We start from the raw sequence: 17,373 nt of genomic DNA, 5'->3' as shown, positions 1-17,373 counted from the left end.
ATGTTTTTGCCAAAGTAACTGTTATTCCATTCCAAGTGTGTTTGACCATTTCTCATCTTAAAGCTGTTGTCCTGCTCCTGCATGAACAAGGTATTAGCACCTTTTAGTTTTGCTAAAACAGCAGATACTTTCAAATAGCCTCAATTTGTCAGCACTCCATCATGGCATAAATGTCCATTTCCTAGACCAGGCAGTTCATAAATGCCAAGATACAGGAATTAAAAGTGCTTTCTACCCTAAGGATATCATGTTGGTGTTAATTCTAATAAGAAATCTGTGTGCCTGACACCAGTTGTCAGAAAAGGATTATTGGAATGTTTTCCATTAAAAGAAAAATTGTTTAACAAGCCAGAGGAAAGAGTTTTTCAAGAATGGGAAATATGAACCATGTGTTAGGAGTCTGTTGAGGTGAACTACAGCAGAAAATGTATCCATAAGAACATAAGAAGAGCCCTGCTGGATCAGACCAAGGGTCCATCTGCTCTACCATTCTGTTCACATAGCGGTCAACCAAGTGGGACACCCTCTTGCTTATGTTCTGTGCAAAAGCAGCTTCAATTAGGAAGCATTAAACATTTCCCTTGATAAAGTTTCATCAAAATAATTAGGAATTATATCTACTTGTGCAGCTGTTATCCACAAATAGATCCTCTCAATTTGTGGATAACATCTTAAGGCAGCCTTCCCCACCCAACCTGGCACCCTCCAGATGCATTGGACCAGAACTCCCAGCATGCTCCCTGCTGGCTGGGGCTGGGATATGCTGGGCATTGTAGTCCAACACATCTGGATGGCATCGGATTGGGAATGGATGATCTAGGGACTCCCAGGTAGGCAGGGGGGAAAGGACCAGCATAAACCATGGTTGCCATGTATCTGTGGAGACTAGAGACCAAACTATAGGTTGTCTTGATCTTGGAATTGAGCCATCACAAGAACATCCTTCAAGTTTCCTTTCAGGTATACATGACAAAAAATGCAAGGCAGTTCAGCCTGGTTCCCAGAGTCATGGAAAGCCCAGATGGGTCTGAGGCAATGACCACTGAATTAAAAGTAAGCTTATCTAATTCACCAGCCATGAAATAGGGCAACCAGACTTTACAATCTTGATCATATGTTTGCCAGGGCAGAACCCTCTTCTGCTTACGTTACTCTATAACGGGTGGGCAACTTTAGGGGGTCTGGGGACCCGAATTTGTAATGTTTTTGTTGTTGGTACGGAGTGCTATACAGGTCAAATTTAGCTTCAAAACAAATTTAGCCTCAAATGCTGCCATTTGTTTTTGTTAAGTTTCTTCTGTGGTAGGGGCCATATGCAGCCTGCATGTTGCCCCCTGCCCCCCTGCTGCTGTCACTCAATAAACTGTTGTGTATGCAGATGTGCCATATAGATACTATGTGGCCAGTTGTGGAGATGGGTCCAAACCAGGTCTGCACATCTTGTGACTTGGCAAAATGAATGTGGCCACCAGGGGTGCACAATGCTAAATTAATAGAGGTGTTAGGGCAGGAAATGAGTGGGAGGAAGGAGTATTGGTACAGGCAAAAAAAAAAAAATGGTTTCATGGGGAGAAAGCTAATGCTGCTCCCAGCTTGGGGATGAACAGATTAATAACAGATAAATCAATAATAACAGACATCTGCCTTTATACACTGGCCTCCAGAAGGAGGAATGAAGATCGTCCAAGCATGACTGGAAGCTGCCTTACACAACCAGTTTTAACTGATGGGTAAGGAGTGACTTGAGCTTCAACATACATAAGAATAGGACAGAGTGGAATACAGAAGGAACAGTGTGGTGCATTCTTACCTTGTCTATAGTTTTCAGAATTACTGCATAGTTGTTGTAGAAGTTGGTGTATGTTTGAAGCTGCTGGTTAAATTTAATGAATACGTCTCCTAAGTTTTGGGCTGGGCTCCATTCATTAAGTCTTTCTGTTAGCTCATCTAAAAACCACCTGCATTTGAAACAGACATAAAGGGTGTTTCCCTCTTCCTATCTTGTTACAGGCAAGTTCCAACAGATGAGGACAACGTGTTTGCACGTTTAAGGAGAGACCTCTCTCCCAATTTGAGTGACACCAGCATTCAAGCTAGTCTCAGATACATTCATGTTGCTATGAACAGTATAGCCACTGTCTGGCTCCCCACTAGCAGAAAGCAGCCCAGTGTGAACCAAGAAGGCTATTGCCCCAGGTAGCAATGTACACAGCTAAGTTCTATGATAAGCTAGTCATCCGTAACATCCTCAACCCTCAAGTATGGAGGACAGGTCCAACACACACATATCCAATTAGAAATGTGGTGAAACAGGGGATAGGTAGAATTTGCCTCACTGGACATGTTATTAGGCCTTTCTGACACTGCAGTTCTAGGCATGTTTACTCTGGCGTCCCGCTGTATTCAATGAGGCTTCCTCCCAGGTAAGCATGCAAAGGATTTGCAGCCTAATTTACCAAGAGGTTACATGCACGCTATGGCGCGTGGTGTTATTTCTGTGTACAGTTTGGTACAATGTTTTAGGATGCTTCAGAATGAAATCTGCTGTAACAAACATGCCTTAACTTCCTGTAAGACTTCAGCAGATTTGATAGCGTACCTAATGTTACATCTTTAAGCATTTCGGGAAGATGCCTCTAGGAAATATTGTTACATCATCTACACTGTAGGGAGTGCTTGGATTAGTTTAAATATTTTAAACTAAATACATGAAATCAAGATTTAAATTCCTGAGAACTTTCATATGCTCACTCTCTCCTAGTGACTCACCTCTTTCCCACATATGCTCCTCTCTCAGCTGACACCACCAGCAGCCATTGCATCAGGCTGTACTGAGGGAGAGGAGAGGAGAAGCAGGGACATTCCAGCCCTGTGGAAAGACTATTTAATTTCTTCCTCTTCCCTACCCATCCCCTTTTCCTTGTCTGTTGTGTCTTTTTAGATTGTAAGCCTGCAGGCAGGGGCTGTTGTTTAACTGATTGTTTGTAAACCACTATGGGAGCCTTTTTGGCTGAGGAGCAGGATAAAAATACTTCATTTACTTAAAGTATATCATCTTTCCACCTTCCTCGCACTCCTGCTTCCCTGACCCCCAATCAAATATCTGGCCAAACTGGTGCCTTCTAATGGGGAAGGGGATGGGCTGTTGGAACACTGTTCAAATTAAACCCACTCAGGGCACAGTTCTATGGGTTGTGCCCTCATTAGATGGAAGCCTCCAATCTCTGAGGCTTCTGAGTATCCAGTGCCTGGCAGGGCGATGGAGGTGATGTTCACCTCTCTGTCCTCCTTTTTGTACATTTTCCTATAGACGGGCCTCTGAGCCCATCTAGAGTAGTCTCGCTGCCAGGGGCAGGGCTGGGGCTGGAGAGGCCATAGATGATATCGCATCCTGGCCTGGCCTCTCCCCACCCATCACAGCACCCTCTAGCAGACCTCTCTGAGGTCCTCCAAAGCTGCTTTTGCAACCTCAGAAAGCAGCCAGCACAGTTGTTTCTGCAGTGGCTGCGAGGGGACAAGGGGAGGGATTGGGTTCTGGTGTCCCCCTTCCGAGGTCGTAGCAGTGTCTATTGTCCTATGGTCCTGGGACACATTCCTGGGGCCACAGGATTGCTTCTGATTCATTTAAATTGTAGCGGTGTGCACATGACCTGCACACTGAAATCAATGTCCAAATGTTCAGCAGTTCTAGGCATTAAATGTGAGTGTGGTGATTCCACATGCACCATATGTAAACAGTAAAGGTTTGTATAAGTGTATGGTGGCTGGTATGTGTCTGGAATGATTGACAGGTGAGTGTGAGGCGGGGTTTGGCAGAGTGTGGGCAGGAATGACAGTGTGGCAAGTGGAAGAAAAGGGGAGTGGCTGAGTGAGAATGGAAGGCACTGTGATTGGATGAGAGCTTGTGCAGAAAAGGGTGGGGGGATTGCTTCTAGAGAGTCAGAGCAGTCTGGGAGGAAGGTAGACTGGGTACAGCCAGAGCAGCCTGAGTTGAGATTGGGAGATAAGAGTGAGAACATCAAGTGAGACAGTCTGTGGGATAGAGAATGTGTCAGATAATGTGAGAGGTTTTTGAACATAGAACTTAAAGCGAGAGTTATATTGTGCTGTTTATAGGGTTGCCTTATTTTAACCATCATCCCTGATATCCTTTCCTCATCCCAACCCAGTTCCTAGTTCCAGTCCTGCTGTACCAAATAAACCTTTGTTTTCAATTTTAAAAGACAGTTTCCTTTTTTGTGATTAGGAAGGGTTTCGTGGAATAACTCCCACGTGCTGGCTACCAAAAAGAAAGAAAGCAGCTCTAAAAGGGTTATGGGTGGCAGTAATTGTGAGATTGGTGAAGCATCGGATGTTGTGGGTGAGAGCCTAAAAGTGGCAATGTGAGGAGAGACACTGACCAAAGCACCTGACCTGGTGACTCGAAGTGGGATCATGAGGTGGTCAAAAAGGCCTCAGCTCCTCACAGTGAGGCATTAAGAAATCCTGAATATCACTCCTGGGGAAGCACACACAAAAAACTCTGCATGGTGTGATACTTAGTAGAGACAATTGCCATGTTTCAGCAAATACTTGAAAAAGGACTATTTAACTTTGTATGCACCAGGTGTGACTGTATCTCAGTGGTAGAGCACATGTTTTGCATACAAAAGGTCACAAGCTCAATCCTTGGCACGTTCAGGTATGGCTGGGAAAGTCTCCTGTCACCCTGGCGAAACATTGCCAGTCAATGTAGACAATACTGCGCTATATGGACCAATGGCTTGACTCAGACTTAAGTTTTTCTTGGTATTATTCCAGTACCAGCTAGTTCTTGCTGTGTGAAAAGTTGGTTTTCTAAGATCCGAACAAGATGTTACATGACATATGCATGCAACTGTCTTGTCTTTATCTTATTTTTTATTAAAAGAGCTGAAGGAAGCTGCAATCTTGGTAGAGAACTCTGGTGAGGAGAAAAACTGCTTAACCGTTTCCTTGTCAGCCATTTTTCTGCTAAAAAATATTATATCCAGCTGTTTTGCCACCCATGGAAGAAAAGGGGACCCTTTGCTATCGCCCCAAAATGTTTCTGCACTGAAAACTCCCATCCTCCCATGGCTGCCTTTCACTTTAAAAAAAAGGTCATTGGAGACTGTTATATGTGTCTGCATATCCCTAAAGACCCAGACTAGAAGAAATTTACCTCCACCACATATGCACTAACTGACCCACAGCTAGTCATTTCAAAAGTGTGACACCCCCAAATCCCAAAGACAGTTACTTTATTGAGAATTAGGACCATAGTCATTTTTTAATCTTAATGTGCTTTAGAACAGTCGGCGAAACATACCTATTCAGTTGTAAGATGTCCAAGATATCACAGAAGATGAGCTGAGCGCTGACAAAGCTTAGGATGGGTCTGTTTGAAGCTAGTGCTGCCTTCAGCGGCTTAACATAAACATCTCTTACAACTTCCAGACTGTGCACATAGTTCCTCTCACTTAACAAAAGCTCTCTGGCAAAGCTTTTGCGCTTGTCTGCTGTGTCTTCATGAAGTTTACCACTCTAAAAGTCAAAGTATGAGAGATTTCAGTCAGCATCATTTTTTTTAATTGTTTGTTTCAAGAGCCTGGGATATGGCTTGGGATATTTGATTATGAATTTCTAAGAGTTCCTCACTCATGTTTAGGGCAGGCTAAAGATCTAACCAAAAAAGGATGAAAGAAGACCATAGTGTTGGTTTGCCTCAAAAGCCTCTTAGGCCACAATCCCATATATGCTTACTTGGAAGTAAGTCCAATTGAACTCAAGGGGGAACAGGGCCAGTCCACCAGTCCTGCTGAAAGACTTAATTTCCCCCCTCTTCCCACCCCATTCCCTTTTCCTTGTGTATTCTGGCTTTTTACATTGTAAGTCTGCATGCAGGCAGGGAGCCTTTCTGGCTGAGAAGCGAGATAAAAATACTTTTAAATTAGTAAATTTATTTCACAGTGCTACATACAATAATTCTGAAAGCATATCTAATCTGAAGCTGTTCTAAAACTATGACAGATTTAGAAATATGCTTGCATTAGATACAGAAATAGGCTTGATCTGTATTGCACTAGCTGAACTGTGTCCATCTTGACTACAATTTCCATATACAAGTTTCCATGTATACATTTCCAATTAGCTTTACAGATTACAGAGCACAGAACTAGACTGGGAACATCTTTTTATGAATTTAAGATGCTGCCTTTCTCCCAGTAGTGGGGTCTGAGGTAGTTAACAGTATGTCAATAAAAACAAACATAACAATTAAGAATCATTACACACTTGCACTCAGACCATTTAATGTCCATTGTTCCACTTCTCTTTGTCCAATCCTGTCAGAGAACAATGCTCCAGGACAAAAAGAGGAGCTATTAGAAAACTACAGGGGGTGCCCAAAGCTAGATCATGGCTCTTTTGTACCTTAACTGGCACATGAAGGTTTGTTTCTGGATTGCTTTCAGTCAAGAAAACCTTGCTTCTGAGTGCTTCATTTTTGTTATATTTCTTCATCAGGAAGTATGATAGAAATTCCAAAGGGTTTTCCTAAGAAACCATAAAGATAAGTACTCAAGACAATATGTGTACTGCAGCCCTGGCGCAAGCTCTCTCGCCACCTGAGGCAAGAGAGAACATGTGCCACACTGCCCCCCCTTCCCCGGCCTTCCACTTACCTTTGCTGCTGCCACCACATCTACTTTATGCACATCCACGTGACCAGAAGACATGGCTGTGAGGCTCTTGTGAGAGCCCTGCAGCTGCTTCTTCCGGCCACATGGCTCTCCACAGAGCTGACATGGTGAGAGCAAAGAAAGGGGATGCAATGAGGGAAACAGGGAAGGTGGCTATTCCAGAGAGCCCTGCCAACTGCTCTCCTGCTGCAAGAGAGCAGCTGGCGGGGCTCTCCAGAGCACCCACTGGAGCACCCGCTCCAGAGCACCCACCCAATAAGAGAAAAAACAGCAGACTGTATATCAACCAATTTCCTTTAACAGATTTGCACAGGCCCTGCCTCATGGTAATAAATGGAGGCTGCACAATAACAATATTTTATGATCTAATCTTATAAAATCTCACGTAATGGTGCCCCACAAAGGAAGCCACTGGAAACCATTCCATGCAACAGCAGCTCCATGTTAGGATCATAAAGTTTGGAACCTCCTCACCATGGGAATAGTCATATGTAAGCATATACCATGGCAGTAACTAGCAGAAACAGATAGCATTGACATGAAGGATCTCCATGCGATTGGAGCAATCTGTGGGGTGAGTGGCTTTCAGACAAGCATTGCTTGCCATGTGGTACTGTTCCTGGTGGCCTACCAGTGGGATTTGTGGTGTGACCATTTATTTTCAGAGCTATGATCTTTTGCTACTAATAGGCATTCTATACAACAAGGGTACACACAGACATTTGGGGCTGGCTGGCCCACCAGAGGGAAACTCTTCTGCATGATCCTAACCAGTGCTCCCCACACTCTTGTGTCAAAACCACTACTCATGGTATTTTCAGCAGCACTCCCCCCAAAAAGGAAGCAAGCAAGTTGGGGTCTGTCACCCTTGCATGTTCTAAGCAGGAAATACTGGTGCAATAAAATGTACTGCAGCACCTTTTTGTTTCTAACAGACCAGCTCTACTTGGCAAATGGAACAGATACATTCCCACTTGCCGTCACTTATGTCTTAAACTTTAAGAAAGGAGGATCAAACCCCTTTCAGCTCAAGGGCTGAATTCAGTTTCAGAGCAGCTCTCAGGGGCTGCCTTCCAGTGGTTGGTGGGGCCCAAAATACCAGCATACTGTAGTTTAAATCTCTTACCGCCAGTAATTCAGCCTTAGGAGAGGCATTTCAGCCTTTTAGAATGAGGAAAAACTGCGCAAAAGCTACGAAACCACAAAACCATAGTTAGTTGGGGGGAAGGGGGGGGAGTCAGGGGACGTGGGCTTGGCCATGGCCACCTGGGGAACCCTGCAGGGCTGGACTGGTGCCACAAGAGGCCGAGATGTGGCCCACAGGCCTGAGCGTCAACGCTGCTGACCCTGCTTCTTTGACACAGGTGTGTGGAGCGCAGTGTCGGATGAGACACCTCATCCGACACTGGTTATTTAAAATGGGAATCCATTTTAAATAACCCCCGAAGTCAAAACCTGAGGGCATAGCAATTTAATTTAATATACTTAAAAGCAACAAGCTTAGCTTACATGGTTTCCTCTTGAGGCTTCCACCAATCCATCAGCCAACGCCTGGGCTATACTTCGGTTGTCTTGAACTTCAGACCAGCTCACAGCATCAAACATAACCTGACCTGCATATATGAGTTCATTGTTGAAATGTTTAAGATGTAATGCAAAAGGGGTGCATTGGATCCTAGCCTACGCAAGCAACATTAAGTAAGTGTACAAGCGGCTTCAAAAAACAGGGCCTGCATCTTTATGCAGCAGGGGAAGCAAGCAAGCAAGCATGAGAAGACTTTTGTCCCCAAACAGATTAAACTAGACCAGCCTTCCCTACCGTCCAGAAGTGCTGGACCTCAACTCCCATCATGCTGGCTGGGAATGATGGGAATTGCGGTCCAACACATCTGGCAGGCACAGGGCTGAGGAAGGCCAAACTAAACACTGCTGCTAAAGAGGGGCACATCTCCAAGACGCTCATAAATATACTTGACAGGCCTGGCAGTATTTAGGAATGCAGTTACATAAGAAATAACCTAATTGTATGCACTGCATTTTGGTAAAAGACACCAGAAGCAGTATATGTAGAGTAATATCTTGAAACAAAAGATTCCATCTGTGGTGTGGAACTTACAATCAAATGTACAAAACACATTTCAGGCTTATGGAGTTCACTTTTGTGCTCACACAGGCAAAAAGTTCCTCGGCACAGTTCACATGAAGAACATGACATCTCACCCAGGCGATACACACAGACAGCCAAAGGTCAGTCACCACTTGCTTGCTCTATGATGGTCTGTCACAAAAAGTACACATAGATGCTCCATACTCGACTGTGCGTGCATGAATATTGTACTTCAGTATAGCCATTTAAGAACAGAACCTCATATAAGAATCAACACATCCGTGTATAGCGGAATAGGAAATGATGTTCCCCAGTCTTATAAAAATGCTACATTTTGAAGGCATTGGTATAACCTTTTGCCATAGAGTTGTACTTTTCAAAAGTAGTTTGAAGGCAACAGTGAGGAGAAATTACCAAGAATCTTGCCAGCCATGTTCTTCCGCAAGTCACAAAAATATGGTCTCAGCTTTTTCCTGACAGCTTTCAGTGCCTCTTCCAGCAGTTCTGTAAATCTGAGCCATATTTGGAGTTTTACTTCAGTGAAGTAGAGAGATGGAGGAGAGCTGTCTTTCTGGTTTCCCAGCCATTCACTGAGGACTATAATGACACAGCAAGTTATTTTCCCCCTTGGGTTACTCTGCTATAGATTTCAGATAATTCTTTTCACTAGCAAGTATAATAAAAGCACAATAATCCTCAGTATTGTAAGATGAGGCCACTTATGTTCCTGACGCTAAATTGGATTTTTAATCCAAAGAACAGACTTGTACAAACCAGAGAAACAGAACAGCCAGTATCTTTTTCTGAGCATAATCTATTTATCAAACTGTTACTTAAGAACTAAAACACTGCTAATTGTGTTTGTGTATCAGGTAGTGCCTGTGAATCAAAACAACGCAACACTTAAAATCAGAGGCTTCCACTTCTGGCCCAGCAGTCTTTGTGGGAGAGAAGATTGGATATAGCAGAATTAAAACATGCCATGAAATCAAATACTGCACACACTCCCTCCAAGTATGTATAGTATTTTTTTACTTACTATGCTGATACGATCCAGTTGCTATTCCAGTAGGAGTCCGGAAGAATGCTCCAGTTAGATGAGACAGCTGGGACAGAACCTCCATTCCTGCCTCTGGAAAATTATAGTTTTTTCTACATAGTGTAATAATTAGACATCACTAAAACAAAAATCAATACATGTTTTTACGAATCCAGTGGCTATGTAAACCTAAGCTTTGTTAAAATCCTGGAGAGAGAGAAACGCTTCACATATTTATTAGTCAGTAGTACACAAGAAATTTGTTGTTACATTTTTCCTATATAACCGCATTGCATATTTTAAGAAACAAGGCAAAGGAGATGATTCATTAACAATCTACAAGTGGTCTCACTCTATCTTCTAACATCCCTGCAATTACATTCATATTGTGGTCAGGACATTATTTCCTCCAAGTACAATGGAGAAAATACACTAGAGAAAATAATGCTCTGACCACTACATGAATGTTGTTTTCCTCTTTCCTCCTCTTCCTTTTTTTCCTTTTGTGACATGTCTTTTAGACTGTAAGCCTGTGGCCTGGGTCTGTTATTTGTATTAATCTAATATAGCCCACTCTGGGAACCTTTTTGTCGGAAGAGCAAGGTAAAAAATGCCATAACTATGAATGGAAAATGAATGAATGAATGAATGAATGAATGAATGAATGTAATTACATGGATTTTAGAGGATGGAATGAGATCACTGTAAATAAGTCAATGAATCATCTGTTTCGCCTTGTTTCAGAACTATTCACAGAAAAACCATATCTGGGTGGACAATAAAGGCTCTTTTTAGAGACATCCTATAATGAAAGAAGGAAAGATGAACACTCATTTGTAGACAATTTCTCTGTCACTGTAGTTTAATTTAAAAAGACATCTGAAAGGGGAAAGAAACTGATGCATAAATGATGGGTGAGATCTGTTATGCACAGGAGGGCCAGTTCTGACACAATTCTGTGCCAGCACGTAAGTGCTGAGAATAGAATGAGGGGGTACAGGAGTGCAATGTCACTGATGTTACACTGATGTTGTAGGAATGTCCTGACAGCGTGAGCATGTCAATATTGCTGGTGGAAATGTTGCTAGCACATTTCAGTATCTTTAAGAGTAGTCAAGGCCGGCCCCGCTATACGGTAGAGTCATCTCAGGCAGTAGAAGTTTGGTGGTGTTTGGGGGGGAGGGGTGGTGGCAGCCCCCTGGCCATTCCTCTCTGCTGGAGGATGTTGCTGTGTGTTCCAGGCAGCCTGCCCTGCACCCTCTAAGCTAGCCTGCTGTCCCGTCATCAGTGTCAAGATAAGATTCAACTGTCAGTTCAGTTGACTTCTGTAGGCGGAACGGGGAGGGTGCCATTTTGTCCTTCACCAAAATGTCTTGGGCCAACCCTGAAAATAGTAGAGTGCAGAAAAATCTACTCCTTGGTGCTAGTTAACACTATCAGCCCTAAAGCTCCTTGGTAAGTAGCTGGCTAAACTAGTGCTATGTTGCTCTAGATCTTAGTGGCTGAGGACCTGGTATCTCAGACACAGAGAAGAAACTAGAAATAGAGGATTTATTTTTTTTACAAAATGTGTGGCAGCCTCTTCAGTAAAGAAGGTAGTTTTTCCATGAGCTTTTGATGTTTAAGGCTGAATAAAGTCAGGGCGCTGTGTTGGATTAGACCAGCCTTTCCCAAGCTGGTGTCTTCCAGATGTGTTGGACTGCAACTTCCATCAAGGAAATGATGGGAGCTGCAGTCCAACACATCTGGAAGGCACCAGCTTGGGGTGGGGGGGAAGCCTAGATTAGACCTATTGTAAGCAAAGCAAAAGGGCACCAATGCTAGCCATGGTGGCAAATAGAACTGACCTGATGCTGCCAGAGGAACAAAGATGTCGATATGGCCACCTTCTTCTGGAGAAGAGATGCAGCTTCTTAACTTCTCCCAAAATTCTCTCACCTCAGGCTTAAGCAGGTTCATGGTACTGATTCTATAGCCTGAATGAAACTGAGTCAGTCAGCAAGTGAAATGTTTACATTTTGTCTTCATTGTCTCTATTTCCATAATCAAACCCAGCTTCCTAGGACTAAAACAGCCTGTCTCTCTTGCCAAGCATAGTCAAGGTGTTCAGCCCTCCCTCCGGCCGAACTAGATGCCACAGAAGAGGCACTTAATAGTCGCCTGATTATTCTTTTTATGCAAAGCAGCTCTTGGAAACTGTAACTTTGTATGGAGGGACTATGGTGAACAGTGGCAGGAGGTGGGGAGGCTGTTTATGCTTTCTCATCCTTCTGTTTCTCTGCTAAAAATCACCCTCCATCCCAGCTACATTTCTATGTGTGGAAAACAGCATATTTTTTTCCTGCTGCTGGTGGAAAAACAGCTTGGAGGGAAAGGGAAGAAGTGATTAAGTAGACAAATGGCCAGGCAGGAAACAGTTAAGCCAGCCCTTCCCTTCTCCATCCTTCTTCCTCTCAAACTCACAGCCTCCCACAGCTGTTTTTCATGTTTAAAATAAAGGTGAAAGACTAACCCAGACAACAATATTGGTTGTGACATGGGTGAGTTTATGAGATGGAACCATCTCATAATGCTAAAAACTGCAGGGGTGGGCAACTTTTGGCCCACCAGCTGATTTGGCCTACAACTCCTATTAGCCCTAGCCAACAGAGCCAATGGTGAAGGATGATGAGAGTTGTAGGCCAAAACATCTGGAGGACCAGAAGTTGCCCACTCTGAATTAAAGTCTCAACGAATACGGCCAAACTGGAAGCATTTGGGGGCTTTATGGCAACTTTTCCTGGCATAGGTAGAACACCACAATTTAAATTAATCACATATTGTTCCCCCGTTCACCTCACTTCCATTTCTCTCACCTTCCTCTGTTTTGTTGTTGTGTGTTTTTAGACATAAATATTTTTATTTATTTAACTTATATTACATTTCTATAACTCTCTGGGCAGGACTTGTCAGTCTTGTTCTTTGTAAAGTGCCATGTACATGGATGATGATATATAAAGGCTGCCCCAGCTGTTAAATGCGAGGTTGTATTGTTATACTCGGCATATTCAATTCATTTTTGTAGCAGTTTATGAACCTTTGGAGTGGAAGAAAAATTCACTCTCACTTATTTGTGCTTTCTGCTTTTCTTCTACCTTCTCATTTCTTTCTCTTTCCATTCTGTATGTATCTACTTTCCAAAATAGTCCTTATTTTGTCAGCTCTCTATATTATGTTGTGTTCTTTAAAATGCTAAAGTCTAATAAAAATTCAAACCGAGAAAAGAGAGGTTGGAAGAGTGTCACATCTCCTGTGGGATGACTAGTTTGGCTGTTCAAGATGGAGGCCTGCCTGAAGCTGACCAGTGGGAGCAATTCAAGTTACAGGGAAGTAACAAAAATGGCGTACACACATTCAGCTAGCTGGCCACGTGAAACATACAGGGTTTCATGGAAATAAAATGCAAGGGTTGATGGTTTTGAACTACCTATGGAAGCAGAGGACTGTCAAATCCATCCCATTGTTCTCGAAGTTTCTTGGGTGTGGGGAAGTGTCAGTAAAAATAATGCAAAAATTGCTGACTCCTTTAAACAATCACATTTCATATAATTCTAGTCTTCTTTTCCCCAAAGGCTGTTTTGCACATTTAGCTGGTGACGAGGTGAATTAGAACAACTTGCAGGTCCTACTCACCTGCTGACTGCAACATATCACTAAAAAAAGGTTAAAGTCCTGCTGACAAAAGCTATTACTAATAACGATAACAACAACATTAGAAACAAACTTGCCAAATACATTAATCTCCTCCATGCCATATTGCTCTGCAATACCAAATAATATCTGATCAATGCAAGTGTTTTACTATTTTAAGTGAACCCCACCTTTTTCATTTCATTTATTACATTTCTATATTGCCCAACAGCCAAAGCTCACTGAGTGGTGAAACCTTAAAAATACAATACTGTACATAATACTGTACATACCTTGAAGTAAGTTAATTTGTCTGGAATCTCCATCACTAATAATCCCAATACTCTTTGCTGTTTGGCCATCCAAGGCCTTCTCTATATAGTAAAGGAGGCTCTCCAATGTGGTGCCACTATATTCATACACTACAGGAACTATTTCAGGCTTAAGACTGTCCACAATCATCTAAAAGAAAAGAAACAGCAAAAGTGAACAGAAAAATTGCCATATAGTTCACAGAATTAAAGGCAAAACTGATAGGAATATGGTCTTTTTGAATTAATTATATTAATTTTAAGGCACTGGACTCTTTTTGCATTGTGGTATGTTTAAAAGCACCTGCTATTGTTTATAATGCATTTGTTCATTAGGTTCTTGGCTGCTGGAAGGACTTTAAGGGCTTAAATTCTACGCATGTTTAGACAGAAAAAAGTTCTATAATTCCCAGCATGCCCCAGCCAGCATGGCTGGCTGGAGGGATGCTAGGAGCTGTTGGGCATTTTTTCTGTCTAAACATGCATAGGGTTACACCTTAAATTATATTTAAAATATTTAATGTTCACACTGGGAATCAGCCCGAACGATATTGTTCTACAAAGTAATAAATCCAGTTTCAAATAAACATTATTGTTTTAAATAAGACAATGGTAAACCTATTAAAATGGTAATTTTTAAACAGACATATTCAAAACTAATTTGAGGAAGTACTCATAAGCCTTGCCAGTCAAAACTACTAGCCCTTGTGGTAGGAAACGGTTCCTCACAGCGAACGATGTTTATGGCTGCTGTGTTACACATCTGTGAGACTGTCCAAGAGTTTGCAACAGGTGGGGAATGTGTGGCCCTCCAGATGTCGTTGTGCTGCAACTCCCATCATCCCTAGCTAGCATAGCCAATGGCAAGAGATGATGGGAGTTGCAGGCCAACATTTGGAGGACCACACATTCCCCATCCCTTGTTTACAGATGTAACAATGGGCAAGTCTTGGACTCTTGCATGTTGAAGGCTGAGTTTCTCCATTGCAGGAGTTTATGTGGAACCCCAAAAATAAAAATTTGAAAGAACTATGAGGATTTTAGCCACAGCACAATCTGCACAACAACAACAGCTCCCTGAAACATGCCATGGGAAAACTCGAACAGTGGCACCAGGATCCAGCTCTAGAACCAAAGCAGCGATCGCATTCGCTGTGGCAATGTGTTATCCCAAGCAAACAGTTTCCCCTTGGCAAAGAAGGGGCAGGGAGGAAACATGGCATCGTACAAAGTTTTACCTTTGGAGCACAACCTATGCCAAACTAGTGGGGATGAAGGAGGTGGTCCCTGGCTTCCGCTGCACTGGCACAGATCACTGTTCAAAGATAATTTGTAGGACTGAGCAAGTATATATAAAACATTACAATTATGTTATAAACATAATTGCATTTACAATTACACGTCTTCTTCCTCTTCTTAAGAAACAGTATACAGTCTCCAGAATCGGGCCTACTTCTTCTTCTGTTTTTACATTGCCTTTCCCCAATCTTAGCTCATATATATATATATATATATATATATATATATATATATATGTGTGTATGTGTGTGTGTACACACAAGCGCGCGCACGCACACACGCACGCACACACTCTACAGGCAGTACCCACTACTGGTTCCATTATGCAAATGGGACCTACTGCTTGCGCAACGGGGCTTTGGCGTTTCTAAAAACAGCAACAGAAACAAGTGGAAATGCTCATTTCTGGATTGGGACAGGTCAGCGGAGCTCCATTCTGCCAACTCCACAGACCTGCCCCATTCTTGAAATTAGTATTTCTGCTCGTTTGGAGTTTTAGAAGTGCCAAAGCCCCGATGCGGAAGTGCTGAGTCCCGTGAGTGCACAGGCACAACGGCATACTACCTGGAAATTATATGACTGGTGAACTATTTTTCATTCTGTTCTGATACTTGTATTTTATCCCATTTAGTCTTGGTCCAGAAAGTGTTTTGATTTGTTGTCCAGTTGGTTCGTCTTTCCCCCTTTCCACCCCAATACACGGGGAGCAGAAAAGGCAGATGACATCAAATCCCTCGAAGGAAGGAGGAAAAGATCCCAGAAAACCAATCATACCTCATATGCAGGAACATGTGATGATATCAAGACCAGGTGTGGCTGAAGGGAATGCACCCCATCAGGACACTTTTGGGAAACAGTCAGACAACATCTGTGAGGTAAGACAGGATAAGAGCTGCTCCCATCAACATTCTTTCTGTAAGAATACAAGTGTAAATTTAGGTTTAGTGGCATACAGAGTTAGGGCAGTATCCAACTGTGTCATTACATTAGCGCAAATCACGTTGCACTAGCAGAAACTAGGTTCTGAACTATGCACAAGAGAAGAATCCAACTCAAGTTGTTTGTGCAAGCCTGATTGTGCAAGCAGTTGCACATAACTCTTGTGCAACCTGTTGTGCATAACTCTTAGGCAACCCATTTCACAGCCTATTGTGAATTCTGTTGCACAACTGCTTGCACAACCAGTTGCACAACCTGTTGCACTGTGGGTTGTGCACCTGCTTGCACAACCATTTGCACAAGCGTAATGGGCAACCGCTTGCACAATGAAAAAATTCAGCAGAGCTCTGCTAGCGTTATTTGAGTTTGTGGACACCATTAGATACTGCCCTCACTGTAAAGAAGAGGGAATCATTTCATGTGGACTGGCGACCTTTTATTATACATACAAATATATCTGCAATGAGGACTAAAGTACCCAGCACATTTGAAATGCTTTGGCGGAGTTGAAGAAATAAGTTTATGAAATTTATGTATGAATTATGTAATTCATAGTTTTCATCAAGGACAGTATATGTTTATACTTAAGGACTCACCTTGCTGATTGGGTTTGATAAAATTTTCCCAGCTGGTTGTTGTAGGGGGCGGGAGAGGGTTACTATTCTTTTTGTATTGTTTTTGTTCTTAGTAAGCAAAAAAAAAATTTTTTTGGAAGGAAGGAAGGAAAGATTGTTGAAAAGAGAGAGGGGGACAGAAGATAGGTAAGTAAATATATTTGCAAAGTAGTTGGAAAGAGGGAGGGAGGGAGGGAGGGAGGGAGGGAGGGAGGGAGGAAGATTGGTTGGAGAGAGAGAGAGAAGCTAGCAGGGAAAGATATACAAAGCGGTTAAAAGGAAGGCGGGAGGGAAGGCGGGAGAGAGGGAGGATAGTTGAAAAGAGAGCGTGGGGATAGGAGGTAGGTAGGCTAACATATTTGTAAAGTAGGTGAATAAAGGGAGGAAAGGAAAAAGGAGGAAGACTGGAGGGATAGAGAGAAGCCGGCAGGGAAATATATACAAAGTGGTTAAAAGGAGGAAGGAAGGAAGGAAGGAAGGAAGGAGGAAGGATTTTTGGAACAAGAAACTGGGGACCATAATGTCATGGACAAATTGAATTTCCTATGTAATGTTTGTGTTTTGTCAGAATATTTTAAAATAATAATAATAATAATAATAGATACTGTCCCTTAGGGTTTTTTAGTGCAAAATACTCAGAAAGGAAACATGAAACTGTCAGATTCTAGCTTACCTTGACATATTGGTCACAGAA

The 17,373-nt window shown here is 42.6% G+C and overlaps 1 protein-coding gene across 1 annotated transcript in view; it reads right to left on the bottom strand.

Annotated features, from left to right (window-relative positions):
- The window catches only part of ECT2L (epithelial cell transforming 2 like), a 47,826-nt gene that overhangs the window by 8,872 nt on the left and 21,581 nt on the right, over positions 1 to 17,373 (bottom strand). Inside the window, exons 8-16 of the mRNA XM_084827670.1 lie at positions 15,901 to 16,039; positions 13,810 to 13,978; positions 11,695 to 11,823; positions 9,848 to 9,940; positions 9,223 to 9,405; positions 8,211 to 8,314; positions 6,433 to 6,555; positions 5,330 to 5,544; positions 1,811 to 1,958 (exon numbers count right to left, since the gene is read on the bottom strand). Coding sequence (XP_084683796.1) covers positions 1,811 to 1,958; positions 5,330 to 5,544; positions 6,433 to 6,555; positions 8,211 to 8,314; positions 9,223 to 9,405; positions 9,848 to 9,940; positions 11,695 to 11,823; positions 13,810 to 13,978; positions 15,901 to 16,039 — 1,303 coding nt within the window. The remainder of the gene's footprint in view (positions 1 to 1,810; positions 1,959 to 5,329; positions 5,545 to 6,432; positions 6,556 to 8,210; positions 8,315 to 9,222; positions 9,406 to 9,847; positions 9,941 to 11,694; positions 11,824 to 13,809; positions 13,979 to 15,900; positions 16,040 to 17,373) is intronic.

This window comes from Heloderma suspectum, chromosome 1, assembly GCF_057233095.1.
Source record: "Heloderma suspectum isolate Gila_16-S chromosome 1, 16-S_ref, whole genome shotgun sequence".
Taxonomy (NCBI): domain Eukaryota; kingdom Metazoa; phylum Chordata; class Lepidosauria; order Squamata; family Helodermatidae; genus Heloderma; species Heloderma suspectum.
Note: the sequence above shows the minus strand (reverse complement) of the source record. Positions and strands in the feature narration are given on the sequence as shown.